The sequence below is a fragment of the Xenopus laevis genome, chromosome 9_10L, assembly GCF_017654675.1.
Source record: "Xenopus laevis strain J_2021 chromosome 9_10L, Xenopus_laevis_v10.1, whole genome shotgun sequence".
Lineage (NCBI taxonomy): Eukaryota > Metazoa > Chordata > Amphibia > Anura > Pipidae > Xenopus > Xenopus laevis.
The window spans coordinates 114273390-114289346 of record NC_054387.1 but is presented as its reverse complement, the minus strand read 5'-3'; the positions used below and the strand labels follow the sequence as shown (position 1 = coordinate 114289346).

Below are 15957 nucleotides of genomic sequence, written 5' to 3'. Positions count from 1 at the left end.
GTGTTCCACTGGCCACATCCTCAAAAACTGCGAAATCAGGACAAATCGGTAATAAGAAATACAAAAAAATGTCTATATCAGAAGCAATTCAAGTCAATGAGCATAATTCTACACGGTCAGTGGGTGGGTTGCTGGAGAATTGGGGCACACTTTGAGAATGGTGCATGGCACAAAGTACTTAATCATTGAGGAACTTGTAGCCTTCATGCACTGCTGCTGCTGCTGCTCCTCCTGAACCAGTCACATCTAGATCAGGGATTAAAATAGGTTGGTTGCTGTGTTTGCATTGGGGGTAAGAGGTATTTATTCTTTTTTTTTCTCTTCCCTCTACCAAGGGAAAGGTGTTACAGCTGAAAAAGTAATTCGGTAATTTAAGTTGCTTGTTCTGAATAATACAGAGCCTTTTTGAAGGGATTTATTCTACTTGCCTCCAAATCGTCCCAAATCGTTCCACGTGAGAAGTTATTTTGTTTAACAGACCATTATTTAAAGTAGGGTTCTTTCAATATTGCATGTAGGGGTAGTCTAGGTCCTTCAGCCACCTTTAGTAATTGACCCTGTCGCTAAATCTCTGTTGAGGGTTCAATGGTCCTGACAAGAGCAAAAATAGTCTATTGCTCTTCCTGTAGTAGTAGGATTTGAACTTTTAGTTCAAAAGAAGAAGTTCAGCCCTTAAAGGCATTCAACCCATGGCAGATAGGTAACAAAGATACTTGTCACAGTAGATGTTTCCATACAAGTGTGGCTTCTGAGTTAATGAAGAAATGAAAACCTGAAAGTCCTTAGTGGTTAGAGGAAGAGACTTCACTGAGTCTGAGAAAGGGATAACTGATGGACATATCTAGCTGGAGCTACAGAAACACCATTGAAAGCAGAGGCCCCCAATCTTTTTTACATGTGAGCCACACTTAAATATAAAAAAGTTGGGGTGCAACACAAGAATGAAAAAGTTCCTAGGGGGTGCCCAATTGGTTCTTTGGTAGCTCCTATGTGGTTTGGCAGACTACAGGTGTGTTTGGTCTCACATGGTCTTTTTGTCTCTAAAACTTGCCTCCAAGTCAGAAATTCAAAAAGGAGCACCTGCGTTGAGGCCACTGGGAGCAACATCCAAGGGGTTGATGAGCAACATGTTGGGGATCGCTGATCTAAAAAAAGACTTCATCAACTCATGGCATCTGTAGCCATATAATCCTTGACTGATGCACCTCCACTGACTTGATTTGTGAAGCAATATAGACAAGCAACTCTAAACCACCAGCAACTATCAGTCTAGCCTATACTTTGGCAACATCTTCAAAGACAGTCCTTCAAGAACAGATAGGAATAAATATTATGGAAAGGTTGTGCAGAAACTGCTTCTTATAACTACAAATTCAGCTCCTCCTCCATATAGTGGTGCAAGGACCAAAGACAGTCATCTTTTAAGGAGGAGAAACCTACCCTACACTCAACAAACTAATGGGATGTGAAGGAAGATTAGAGGTTCAAACTCTCATATGTCACAAGGAAAAGTTTGAGGGCACACAGATCTTTGCGCCAAGGGAGACCTTCAGGGATCAAAATACTGTCTCCATGATCATAGGGCATTTTGAGTGATCCTTTAAAAATAATGAAGGCCTTATAATGAGAAGCTGTTTGTGTCTGTTATTGTTAGGTCCACACTTCTCCTCTAATAGATTATTAGCAACCTGCAAAATTGATGCCATAGGTTCATGTTCTGGTGGCTTGATAGTGGCCCTCAATGTTTTATGTTGGTTTGTTGCCTTTATGATGACAATTACATGTATCTCCTCAGTCTGCAACATCTCTTTTGTACATTGTGCCAGTTTATCCGCGGACACAAAAGGTTCTTGAAGTCAGAAAGATAATTGGCTTTTAATTTAAATCAGGAAGTTGTCTGATGGGTGTAATGCCAGAGATTAAATAAGAAATTTGGGCTATGCGCAAGGAAAATACCAAGTAATAAGCAACACAAAAAGACTTTCAGTATTCACCAGATACACCCAAAGATGATCTGGTCCAGCTCTGACCAGTTCTTTATTTTGTTACCGTCAGATCTTCTAGTTGACACCGATGATCCACAAATGCCAAATCTCTTGTGTAATATTGAACAATAACAGATCTAGCTGAATCCTGATTAGATTACACAATGCAATCACTTTACCTTTATGAGAATTCTGCTTCATTGTTCCTTTACCTTCTGTACATTTTGTCTTTCTCTGATTCTAGGTAGTTCCCACGCCTTTGTGACTTATCGTCTTATAGAGGGTCCTCATAAAGTTGCTAGAAACGAGCTCCTGGCATTTTTGGTGCAATCAACAGTTACTCAACGTTCCCATTTCAGAGAAGTTTTTGTAGAGTGGCCATATGATCATTTATTTTTTCTATAGCACCCACACAAGCATGGGGAGAATAGACAAACTCCTTGCAGTGCTTTGGCTGTAACGGAACTAAAGGCCACTCTGTGCATATGGATGTTAGTTCCAGAGGACAGAGAAGGCCACCAAACAAACAAGTGCCTTGTCCTGTATAGGGGATCACCTAGGCTCACAAGTAGCCTGTTGCAAAGACAGTGTGTGTTTTTGAATGCCTAATGAGAAGACCCTTTTCCTGTCCTTTGAGGTGGACTTTTTTTCAATATAATATTTCACTGCCCTTCTTTGCTGCTAAGTTTTTTCCCAGATTTAAAGTTGACTGCTGAAATATTTACTGTTCTTGAAATATTGCCAACAGCCCCAGGGCCTTCACTAGCTACTGATCAGCCTCTTTCCCTCCATTGATTCAGCTCTTCTTCCCAACATAGGAACCAACTTTCTTTGTGGGGTTTTACTGCATGGACTGGAATTCTATCCAACCCCACTACTACTGATACTGAAAAATAGTGATGGGCGAATACATTCGGCAGGCGCGAATTCCTGTGTTTCGCCACCGGCGAATAAATTTGCATAAATAATAATAAACTGCAGCGAAAAAATCCTCTGGTGGCAAAAATTTTTGGATGCGCATTGCAAAAATCACTCGTCAAAACCGCCGAGTGTCAACATTATTCAGACACCCATGGGCTTTAACGGCGGCATCAAAATTGATGCGGGCATCAAGATTTGTGTTTTGCAAATTTTTCAGAGAAGCAAAACAGGACAAATTCGCCCATCACTACTAATAAGAGCAGCTTGCTCCATATCCCATTTTAAATATATCTTCAACTCTTCAGGCATGATAGCCTCCCTCACATTCCCTCCTCGCTCTCTTCTAATGCCTCCCTAAAACCACAAAAAGTGAATCCAGCCCACTGTGGTAGAGGGTTATTGTCATAGTGCTGCTCCAGCAAACTTCTGCTCTGAAATCCTTTTTTCAAAAGAGCAAACAGATTTTTTAATATTTAATTTTAAAATATGACATGGGGCTAGACATATTGTCAGTTTCCCTGGAGCCCCCAGTCATGTAACTTGTGCTCTAAGAAACTTCACTCTTTACTGCTGTACTGCAAGTTGGAGTGTTATCACACCCTCCCTCTCCCCACCCAGGAGCCCATCCGCAGAACAATGGGAAGGTAAACAGATAACAGCTGCCTGGTAGATCTAAGAACAGCACTCAATAGTAAAAATCCAGGTCCCACTGAGACACGTTGAGTTACATTGAGTAGGAGAAACAACAGCCTGCCAGAAAGCAGTTCCATTATGCAGCACTGGCTCTTTCTGAACGCACATGACCAGGCAAAATAACCTGAGATGGCACTTCATACAGATATTATTACTAAACAAAATACACTTGTTGGGTTAGAATTACATTTTACATGGTAGAGTGAATTATCAGAATCCCTTTAAATAATGAGTCCAGAGATTCACTGGAAATGCCAACAATCAGGTAACAATATGAATATTGTCACGCCCCAAGCCTCTATCCTGGTAGAAGATAAGGACCAATACATGTAACATGCTAAAATTACGATTGACTGTCTGTGAATGAAATGCTAATATTCACTCTCAGTGGTACCTGGATGGAGTAGGAGCTGTTGAACTCTGCATACAAGTTCTGCACTGGGATATCCGAGCCGTTAACTGTGCAGGAAGAATATGGGGCCTCCATGTGCTCCAGTTGATCCTGGAAAGGAGAGAGGCAACAGGACATTAGCTATAAAGGGAGAACACAACAGAGAAGAGCTATGGGGTGCAGTAAATCTGTAGCCAGTGGAAAGACTGTATAGTGAGCAGATAAAGAAACTGCTGAGGGGCAGAAGCATTGAGACCTCAGTGGTGTCCTGACTGATGCCCAGTTTCATTATAACTTTGAGAAACATAATATTCCTGTATTTAACTCTAGTTATAGCCCCCCACACCCATGCTTTGGCCATAACAGAGGAACATCAATAGGAGGCCGGGGAGTTGGGGCAACTGGACTCAGGTGTTGCTGTGAGACCCAGGAACTTCTAGTTGTTGCTGTCAGTCTCAATGGATGACAAACAGAACTGTTTCAACAAATAAAAAAACATAAATGACTTAGTTAATAGTAAAGCAAACATGTGTGACCACAACTAACTCTCCATCAGGAGGAAGATAAATCATAACAATTAAAAGGACAAAGATAACATCGGCTTCAAACAACAGATCTTAGTTAAGAGTCATAGCCATAAAAAATGGCTCAGAAAGCTTTTGTGAGTCCGTGGTTTGGATTTACCCGGTTTCAGCCAAACCGTGTGCTGGCGGGTATCCCATCTGATAGCATTGTTATAGACTTACCACGAGGACAGCGATGGAGGTCTCTGTTCCTGGCATGGCATAAATCCCCAGGTCCTTGACAAAGGGAAAACTTCGCTGCTGGTGCAGGATCAGTCTTGCCGCTGCCGTGGTCTGGAGGAACGGCAGATATTCACCCTGCTCAATGTCTAGAACCAACTTTAACCCTGTGAAATAACAAAGGAGGGTATTCAGCTGGTTCTGTTAAAGACAGAATGTTCCATGTATCATATGCAGAATGGTAGCTATTGTAATAAATGCAACCAGTATCACATCAGGCGAATGCCCTAAAGGACCAGTATCAGCAGTTCTCTCCCTATAAGCTTCATAATCAGTTGTGTAACTACAGAGGAAGTAGACCCTGTGGCTGCTTGTCTGTAAGGGGGCCTTAGAGTGACCCGCAATGTTGCAAAACAAAGGGACCAAATGGTGCTCCAGAATGATAAAATAAATAGCTCACCAGGTTGATTGTGTGGTCCAGGTGCACCAGCCCCATACCTCCAGCTTTCGGGAGCAGTAAACCAATATGAAAGAGAAAGGGCTATCCAGCACTCAGAGGAATGCACAGGGCCAAAAGTATAAGTTAAAAAAGTCTTTATTGGTCATAATTAAAAGTATAAATGCATCTCCATAGGCCCTAGGTGTTTCATACCTCCAAGGAACATCATGGGCCACAATGCACACAAAATCACTGATTATCTGCATTTGTTTTCTCATTGTTTTCGCATGATTGGTAACCCACAAAATATTATGGGGGTGGTCCCAAAGTTATACCATTACTACCTGAAAATTGACTTAGGGGGGTCAAAAAGATCATATAAGCCTAATTTGGCCCAGTGTGTGGGCAGCAGCGAACTGGGCCAATGGGACACTGGTGGGTCCCTGCCCTGATGGTTCCTGCAGATCCAGGACCATATACTGAACCAGGACTGGGGTGGGGGAACCATTTGTAGCGGTTGTGGTTGGATAGCAGGTCGCATGGGAGGGACGTATGTTGGGGGTGAGGGTTCTACGACTGGGGTAGGGGGGTCAGGACAAAATACAGGCAAATGATGATGCAAATTGTCTTGGTTATGATGTAAAAGGGTTAGGGTAATGACTGGGTGGGAGAGAGGGAGGGCCAACCCCAGAGCAGGGGTTGGGGACGACGACAAATGTGATTATTATTTTACAGACAAATCCATTGCTGGTAAATTTGTAATACTGGGCATGGCCTTTACTGGTATTTAACTTAAATGCATTGCAGGTAGCAACCCTATTTGTGCATAGGGAGTTTGGGCCTTGAAATGGTGGGCCCAGAACACTCAGTTTGACTATGTTTGTGGGTAGACAGATATTTAGTCCTATGGCTAGTAAGTCCATAACTAGGGGTTGGCAGAAGAGGTACGTGTCCAGGGTGCAATAGTGGGGGGTGGCACTGGCCATGTACTTCACCTGTCTACCCCTAGTTTTTGCCCGGATTCATGTGCGTGAGTCACATACAGAGGGGAGGGAAGGGGGGTTCCACCAGGAGATGAGCGCCAGGGTTGGAGTCTTGCCTTGGGAGCCCTCAGCCTTAGATCCAGCACTGATGGCTAGCTTAATGTCTATAGCTGATGTGATTTTTGACCTCCATGGTGCTCTCAGAAAGAGAGTTCTAGAACTCGCACAATGCATTGCTTCTCAGTGTAACAAACCCACCCAATATCTTTATAGAGACAAAGTGATAAAAGAAGAAAAAGTAGCACTGGCTGTTTTTTATTCTTCATTTCCAATTATTGATCTGCCATAATTTCAGTGTTATAATACCCAATGGAAGAACACTCAAGCACAAGTCAATGGGCATGGAATCTTGTGCACATAATGCCTTAATACAAGTTGGGTTTACGCTTTGCACCCTTGATATTTCTGAATGCCCCCTAAATATTGTGAATGCTAAACAACCTCTTTAAGCGCAAAGAAATGTTTAAAATTGCAAGATGCCAAGATGGCAGAGAATGACTTGCCTTTTTTCATCTGTGCAAAATTTAACAGCAGCTCAGTTGGTAACGATTGAAAGGGAAATACAGATAAGAGTATATAAAAGAAGCTCAAGTTCCCCTTTAATTAAAAATACTGACAGAAGTGGACATTCCTTATAGTATATTGCGATTTAATAGGGAAACCTGGTATATGACTCAGCCACCGGAAACATGTTTTTTTTTAATCTACATGTGGGTGGATCATGCCCAGTTTGGAAGGTGGAGTTCCTGGCGAATGACACCCCAGCATTCATTATCCTGCAATAAAATCTAATTATGATTTTTAAATCCTTAGAATAAATAAAGGAAACCTTAAACGAATGATTTATCCGTCTTGCAGCGTTAGTAATTACAGTCCTGCTGCTCACCGGAAGTTTTCTAGAAATGATGTACAGTATTTCAATCCTATACTGTAAAGGTACAGTGAAGTGTCAGCTGGATGAGTCATTCTGTTATTGTACTTTTATTTATAGCACCAGCATATTTGGCAGAGCTTTACAGACATTATACAGCATTCCCATCAGTCCCTACCCCAGCGAAGCTTGCAATCTACCCAAACTTTTTTTTACCTATGAGCCACATTCAAATGTAAAAAGAGTTGGGGAGCAACACAAGCATGAAAAATGTTCTTGGGGTGCCAAATAAGAGCTGTGATTGGCTATTTGATAGTCCCTATGTGGACTGGCAGCCTACAGGATGGTTTGTCTGTTTTTTTATACAACCAAAACTTGCCTCCAAGCCTGGAATTCAAAAATAAGCACCTGCTTTGAGGCCACGGAGAGCAACATCCAAGGGTAAAGTGAATAACATGTTGCTCAAGAGCCACTGGCTGGGGATCATTGATCTAAGGTGTTACATTCACACATAGTAGGGTCGGTTTTATTAGGACAGTACCTAGACGGAACTTGTGCAGACTCAGGGGAACATACAAACAGTGCTCCATGCATTGATTTGATTTTTAGGCAAACTAGACACAGGGTGCATCTTGGCAAGTTAACCTTCTGCTGGATAAAAGTTCTAGTTCAATTTTAAGTTCTCCATAACCTTTTTCCTTTCTCTGTCTTCCTTAACTCCCTCCCATTATTCTCCTTGATCCCCTTCCCTCTCTCTGTATGGCACTCTCTCCTTAAATTACCAAATTTCCATTCAAATACATTTCCTCCTATCCTTATATACAATTCTATCCTCTTTAAAGCATGTCCATTTCTTTCCCCCTTTCCCTCTCTTTTGTCAAATGATTTCATTTTTCATTTTCTCTATGTGTTGTTCTCCTTCTACTTCACGTGTTATTCTCTACTCTGTCCTCTCTCCCTGTTTGCATTAGCTAAGTCTTCCTCAAAACACCATGTGCCAAAACCCCACATATCAGTCTCTCCTTTTCCTTATCTCTTGAAGTGTCCCTGAGCTATCCCCTCCCTATATGCCAATCTACCTCTGCTCAAGTCTCTCCTCCTAAAAGGCACCTACTGTATCAGTTAAAAACTGATTCCCCCACTGGAGGTGCAGAGTAACAGAGCTCTATTGGACCACACCTCTAGTGGGGAAACAATTTTACTCTTACAGACGCTCTTTAATCTAATTCCTCTATACAAATGATTGCCCTTTTGCTTTCCCCATATAACCCCTACCACCAGTTGTCCACACTGATACAGCCGGCTCACATCCGCTTGTTCAGTTAATTTTACCTTTTAGAATGCCTTGAACAAAGCAGCCACTGGTCTGATCCACATACCCAGTTAGGGTAAGAGCACCCTTGTATACCTCCCAACATTTTGGAAACAGAAAGAGAGCCAAAAAAGATTTTCCGTGCAGAGTGCAGCAATTTTTTTGACCACACCCATTTTTGTGGTCACACCCCTTAATTACCAGGTCCATTTTACTAAATTTGCCAGTTTATGAAAGTTTGAAGACATTCTGTGGTTTTCATGTGTACAGTGCAGAGATCAAAGAGAAAGTCGGGACATTTCAGAACAAATGCGGGACTACAGGTTGAGCTGTCAAAAGCGGGACTGTTGGGAGATATGCCATTGCACTAAATTAGCTTAAATCCACAGTTGGATGTTACTAAGTCCCCAGCAGCCATTTCTATAGTTATCAATGAACAGGGTGCCTGTACAGTGGTCAAAGGCAGAAATGGTAACCAACATATTTACTCATGTTATACTGCTCCTGTATGGCAATCTCATAATTCTCCCAGAGATAACATATACAGTACCTATACATTCCCTTATACCAAGCACAGCTCTACCAGAATTAGACTCTTCCGAACCTGTAATGGGAGTTACCATAACATTATGGCACCACTTGCATTCCTCTGGCTCTTTAGGTTAAGGAAAAGCAAAAACACTTCTGTAGGTTACAATATCCAGTATCTTATTTCATGTTCCATTTCCTTTTATATATATTATATTCCTGTAGCCATAGTTTTTGGCTACAGGGATATGAAACACTGTTTAAACATGCCCAGCATTGACTGATCCCATACAGTGAAGTAAATGGGCGCAGGATACATGATATTCAATTCCCTGCAGAATTAACAGTCAGGACATTGAAATATTCTGGGCACCTACGCCGGGTGCAGAGATAAAGTGATTCTGTTACAGATAGCTTTTTCTGGATTCCCTTCAGTGAGGTTTGAGATATGGAAAAAAAAGCCAAGTTGCCACAAATACTTTGATTTATTAAAAATCTTGACTGGCCTTGAACTTACTAATTACCTTGAACCCATTAAAATGATCATGCAGTGATACAGTGTAAATGAACCCATCAAAGATATATATTTTCATAATATGAAGAGTAACAAAATATATGGTGGCAATATAGTGTCATTTATCAGAGAGTGAAAGAATTCCCCACTGCCTTTATTCCTTACGGTAACCGGTGCCGGACTGGGACACCAGGATGCCAGGAAAACCCCCGGTGGGCCCAGATGACAGTGGGGCCTCCTGTTCACCCAATCATTTGCCAATCATTTTGCTTTGTATGTCTGGGCCAAATGGTTATGTGAAAAGGATGGATGCACTGAATCCAGGATTCGGCCTTTTTCAGCAGGATTCGGATTTGGCCGAATCTCGGGGCAAATTAGGATTCGGTTCGGTATTCGGCCGAATCTTTCACAAAGGATTCGGGGGTTCGGCCGAATACAAAGTAGTGGATTCGGTGCATCCCTAGTGAAAAGGAAGACCCACTGACATCTGGGCCCACTGGGGGTTTTCCTGGCATCCTGGTGGAGAGAAGGCTACATGATAGCAGACAAGAGACGAGACTAGGAGGATAAGGAATCTGATTAAAGGACAAGGAAAGCCTTCCTCTAAATTCTTCAGTATGTTATAGAGCCCATCTTACTGTCCCTAATCGCTAATTTTTTTAAAATAAAAGTTGTTTTCCCCCTGTTTTAACTTCTCAAACGCCCACCTTACCCGGCTTAGTTGCAGACTAGTGGGCACCATATTGACATGCAGGGCAGCTATCAGGGGGGGACAGGGGGGAGAGTTGTAGGGGGCCCGAGGGGTAAGGGGGGCCTGGCCATGCCACACTTACTTGATTATCCGGGCCCCCCATCTTTCTGAGAGCTGCTGACTTTGGGAAGGCATGGACGTTTAAGGGGCCCTGGCCACCAATTTTCTTATATCTGCACGGATGAAAATTGAGGAGGTTCTATGTGCCTGTCACATTAGTTATAATGTTTAATACCCTTTCCTTGACCTTTAAAAAGAAGATAAAATATGCGGAAAGTGGCTTATGGTCTAAGGATTCCTGGTGGACATCCCAGACAGACACTGATGGTGACTCCTGTGCCAGTTGCTTGTGACCTTGTGCAAGTCTCTTCATTTTCCTTTAACTCATGTATCAAATCTGGCCTGTAAAGCTACTGTGGGCAGTTTCGAGCAGCAACTGACAGTTGGTGTCAATCTGCAAATATGCGACAGGAGCTCCAACACACAGGCCAGTTGGAGATCTATGTGTAATAGCGAAGAAGACAGATCTCAGTTGCACAAGGCTTGGCTTTTCCATGAACATTGCTGTACATTGCTGAGTAGTGTTGCTGAACAGCTACAGCTGAAACAATGCTCTATTATTTCCATCCCATGACACACACACAGCCTATTATTATGCTAAATTCATTATGTTTTGGAGGCTTTTCATCATTGTACCTTGTCACGCCCTCCTACTGTAGAGAATTATATGGCTTCATTGTGTGTCACAGAAAATGAAATGGTGCATAGTAAAAATAAGAACAAAAGCTTTAGTCTTTAAAGGGAAATGAGTTTGTTCTTCAGATACGGTCCTGTAGTGAGCGGAATAGAAATCCAATGAACAAGTCAATGCAATACAAAACTGATTTCTAGTATTCTTCAGGGGATGCAAACACTAGGCATAACAACTTACACCTACAAGGTGTTGGAGAAGAATAAGTTGTTGAGGGCTTAAGTTGAAGAAGCAAGTTTGGAGTGAATGGTTGAAGTCTCTGGAAATGTCTAATGGGATGGTGGAAGGGATTCCAGAGGATGGGTGCAGCACATGACAGTTGGAAGTGTGAGTTTGAGGAGGAAACAACTAATAAGGAGAGAAGAACATCATCAAGGTTACACCTAGGGTGCATTTTGTAATTAAAGGAGAAACAAACCCCTTACCAAAAAAAACCCTACCCCACCTCACGTAGACCCCCTCCCCCCAGCCTAGCTGCTACCCCGGGCAAATGCCCCTAACTTCTTACTTACCCCTCGGTGCAGTCACAGCATTGGAGTTCACCGCAGCTATCTTCCGGTTCTTCGTGTCTTCTTCCGGCGCTTCAGCAATTTCCGTCCATTTCGGCGCATGCGCAGTTGTAAAAAAAAGGTAAATTGCTCCAACTGCGCATGCACTGTTTCACCGGTCTCCGTTTCAGATTACCAAAGATGGCTGCGGTGAGCTCCGATGCTGTGACTCTGCACCGAGGGGTAAGAAAAAATTTAGGGGCATTTCCCCGGGAGCCAGCTAGGCTGGGGCGGAGGAGGGGGGTCTATGTGGGGTGGGGTTTTTTTTGGTAAAGGGTTTGTTTCTCCTTTAAAGGGCAACTAAAGTCTAAAATAGAATAATGTTAGAAATGCTGTATTATGTATACTAAATATAAACATGAACTTACAGCACCAGCAGCCTAATAAGACAAATGATTTATGCTTTCAAAGTTGGCGCAGGGGGCTGTCATCTTGTAACTTTGTTTACTGCAATATCAAGACTCGCACATGCTCAGTGTGGTCTGGGCTTCAGTTGGGAGGTTAAGCTTAGGGATCATCATAAATTATCAAAACAGCACAAGTCAAATAATATCTGCCATAGAAGCCAATACAGCAAGACTGATTAATAATCATAATATAGAGACTGCACTGCGTCTCTGGATACAAATCTCTACAGGGAATCCAACAATTCTGCTAGAGTTCTGGGAAGTAAGGTGGGGGGGGGCTCCCCCTGCCATTTGAAAGTATGATCGTTTACCTGCACAGCAGTTGGGGACCATCTGACAATTCCTATCCACAGCAGTAAAAGAAGGGGGAATTGCACTGCATACAGTCAGGTTTATGATAAAAACTGTAGACATCTTTTAATTAAAGTATATTGGAGATAGATTTCTTTTTCATTAAAGAAAGTAAAAATGGGATTTTATATTTTTGCCTTTACATGCCCTTTAAGGTGGTGTGAGATTGCTGAGTGCTTTGTGAGTTCAAAAATTTTAATGTGAATATGGTCCATGACAGGCAGCGGGGCAGGGACTGCCAGGGAGAGGCAATACTTGTAGAATGAGAGGAGAGGTATATGAGTGTGGCAGCAGTGTTCATGATGGATTGGAGGGGGGTCAGTTTAGAAAGGAAGCAAGGAGCCCAAAGATCAATGTGTTGCAATTGTCTCTGGGGGATATGAAGTGTATGACATGTATGAGTGTTTTGGTTATCTCATGTAGGGGAAGGGTACTAAGAATGTTCCTATGATGAGAGCAGCAAGAATTGAGATGGGCAAGTGGACAAGAGTTAAAAATTACACTTAAAGGAGAAGGTAAGGGTTAATCACTGGCCAAAATGTTAGGCACCCTCGAGTGGCTGTAATAGCTTACCTTCACCGGTCTGGGTATTGCTTAGCATGGGTGCACATGTGCAGTAAAGTGAAAAGCTGAACTTTTAGAAAAGAGCTGGCGCTCTACAGCACATGTGCATGTTTGCTTCTGGAGGAAAGAAGGCAGAAGAGGAAGAAGATCGCTGTGGATCAACTTACAGATATGCCCTTGGCTGGTGCAGTTTTCCGGTAACAGGAGCACTGCCCTGGGGTATCAAGTAAGTGAATTCAATCACTGGGATGTACCCAACATCTGGAAACCCCTTCTCCTTTAAGCGCTATACTTGGGAGTCTGGTATTATATGGTAGTTATTAACATTGATAGTTATTCTGGGCAGGAGGACAGATGTAGGTGGTAGACAGATAAGTAGCGTTGTCCATGTTGAGTTTTAGGCAACAAGAGAACAAAGAGATTGCTTAAAGACAGTCTGATACATGAGCTAGAAGGAAGGGCAGCCCTGGAAATATCAGTTTTGAATCTCCATAAAGATGATATTGTAATCCACAGAAGCTGTTTATCTGACCAGTAGTATTGATTGAAAAACAACAGGCATCCATGAACGGAACCTTGAGCTACCACAATTGAGAGTGGAAAGGGTGAGGAGGTGGAGCTACATAACATATTGCCACACTGGTGCCATCATAACAAACTGACCTGTAGCCCATGCTGTTGTGAACTTCCAGATGTACATCATTCCACAGATTGAAAAGAAACCATGATAGTCTTTCTCTGACTTGTAAGAACCATATCACAATCCCTCACCTTAGGCTCACAGAGTCATTCAACCCCATGCTCATACTGTTCCATTGTGAAGTGATACAATTCTGAGACTTGAAGCCCCTCTACAAAATTGATTAAAGCATCACCAAAACTTTGACTAGTGTCCAACTCTAAAAGTCTCTTTCCCAACATGGACATGGCCCACCATGCCTCATTCATTCACTTCCATCCCACCCATCTCTGATGTCACTGAGGGATAAGGCAGGTGCAACTTCATTAGCAGACAGAGTTAGACCCCAGAGCAACACTGGGAGATTTGTCACCAATGGGGAAGGACAAGAGCAGGCTGGGCACCCACCTATTACCTGATGATGAAGTGTTTTACTTATTTAGAAAAGCTACACTAGTAATATCACAGAGTAGAACACAAGAAACAATGCCCACCGATTATATTGATTTATTCTATTACAAAACCTACCAAAATCAGCTCCTGGGTTTGCAGATGACATGGTATTCTCCCCTTCTTGTCCCCAGTTAAAGATGTAACAGTTTCCATAATCAGCATCATAAATATGGGTGAAATTTCTAGAACAAAAAAGCAATACAAGCAATTATATGACAACCATACATAAACCCTGAGACAGGGACTGATGTGGATGATCTGAAATCTCGGGAGAGTACAGTGGAATACGATATGTCAGTGCTACCATGTTCGGATGCATCACTTCCAGTCTCAGGCTTAATGGCGGTTATTGCAGACCAGAAGCATGCAGAACTGGAACTAGGGGTGGGCAGAAGAGGTCAGTGTATTGGGCACAAAGATAATGGGGTGCTGCATACCTCTTGTGCCTGCATGCCTACCACTAGTTTCGGCCCAATTGTAACTCCAGTGGCCAGAATCTCAACCAGGTATCAGCAGCGGAACGTCATTGAGGTAGGAAGGGGGTTGCTGAGCGAGGGGCGTCATGGGGGTGGCCAATTGCCTTGGGTGCCCATAATATTTTAACCTGCATAAGAAGCATGTCCAACATGCATGGTCTTGAAGTGAAGACCTGAAGTGCCATGGCTTAACATCATGGCTTCCAAACCCACTGCACAGTTCTGCATTAAATCAAAAGGTTAGTAGTTGGGGAGCAAGCCATAATGGTAAAAGTCAAAAGCGGGGTTTAGTTACCCTTTAATACTGTTTGAAATTCTTTGGCCTGGTCTCAGGCTATATATAATATAATAAATATTCAATATATAGACTATATTTTCCCTTTATTAATGCTAACTGTATACATCCTCTGCTTTAGTGCCCCACTTCTATACCAACACTCAACATTCTGGTGAACTTTATACTGTGCCCTTCAGAAAACATTCCCAGTAGTTTATAATCAGGAAGTTCACCATTTAAACACCAGCTCCATGTATAGTTTAGTAAACATATTTCAGATGCATATTTCAGGCTTATAAAGGCATGCCTTTTTGAAAAAATAATTGGGTGTAGATGTTCAAAGCCAATGTGGGAATTCTAGCATCACAACACGCTAAAATGAACCTCTGTTAAAAAAAAAAAAAAAAGTCCTAAATGATGAAAGGAGACCTGCTCATGTAAAGGTAATGTGTTCCCTCCCAAGTTTTTATTGGAGCTTGTGACACCTGTAATGAAGGGTGTAGGCTGCCCAACTGATGATAAGGATCTCTTGCAAAGAAAAGTGTGCCTTTATCTCTGCATTTATACTATAGCTAAAGTACATATTGCTCACACGTGAATGAGGATTTTGTAACTTTCATAAATGTTTATCTAGAAATGGGCACAGTGAATATTTTGCATATTAGACATCCATGTGTACTTTTTAAAGGGGACATAAACCTTCCATTACAGTGTTGCTCCACTCTCCAGCATATTGTGCAGGGTTAACCCATAATGGGAGCTGTAGACCAACAACCACACATGATGGAGAATGCAAGAGAATCCATCTATAGCTGGATCCTCGTGTAATTAATGGCATACCAAAATTGCAACGTAATCTCAATATATTGGATAAGGACAAGGTGACTGCACTAGTAGGGATTCTCTCATTGGAGATTCCTCTTGCATCTCTAATTAAGTTTGGAATGCCAATGCTTGAGATAGGGGTGCAAGAGAATACGTTTGAGGACCTGCCTCCTTTAACAGAGTTTGTTTTGTCAAAGGTATTTTGCAAAGGACTGTTGGAAATGTAGGCTGTCTTAGGAGGGACCCACAATTCAGGTCATTGTGCCAAAAGTAAATAAGACAGGACTGCTGTCCAAGCATTCACAAGGCTACGTAAGCTGATCAAAGGAGTAATGCAATTTGGAGGTTAGTGCCAAGGTATAACCCATTAACTCTAAGTACAACTTTCCTGCGACCCACTGACCTTCTCCCTTCCCTCTCAGAGCCCTTTTTTCC

General features: G+C 42.4%; 1 protein-coding gene across 1 annotated transcript in view; it reads right to left on the bottom strand.

Moving 5' to 3' along the window:
- scnn1b.L (sodium channel, non voltage gated 1 beta subunit L homeolog) overlaps positions 1-15957 on the bottom strand; it is a 45331-nt gene that overhangs the window by 6902 nt on the left and 22472 nt on the right. The window contains 3 exon segments of the mRNA NM_001085789.1: positions 3994-4101; positions 4737-4900; positions 14020-14126. Of these exon segments, the coding sequence (NP_001079258.1) occupies positions 3994-4101; positions 4737-4900; positions 14020-14126 (379 nt within the window).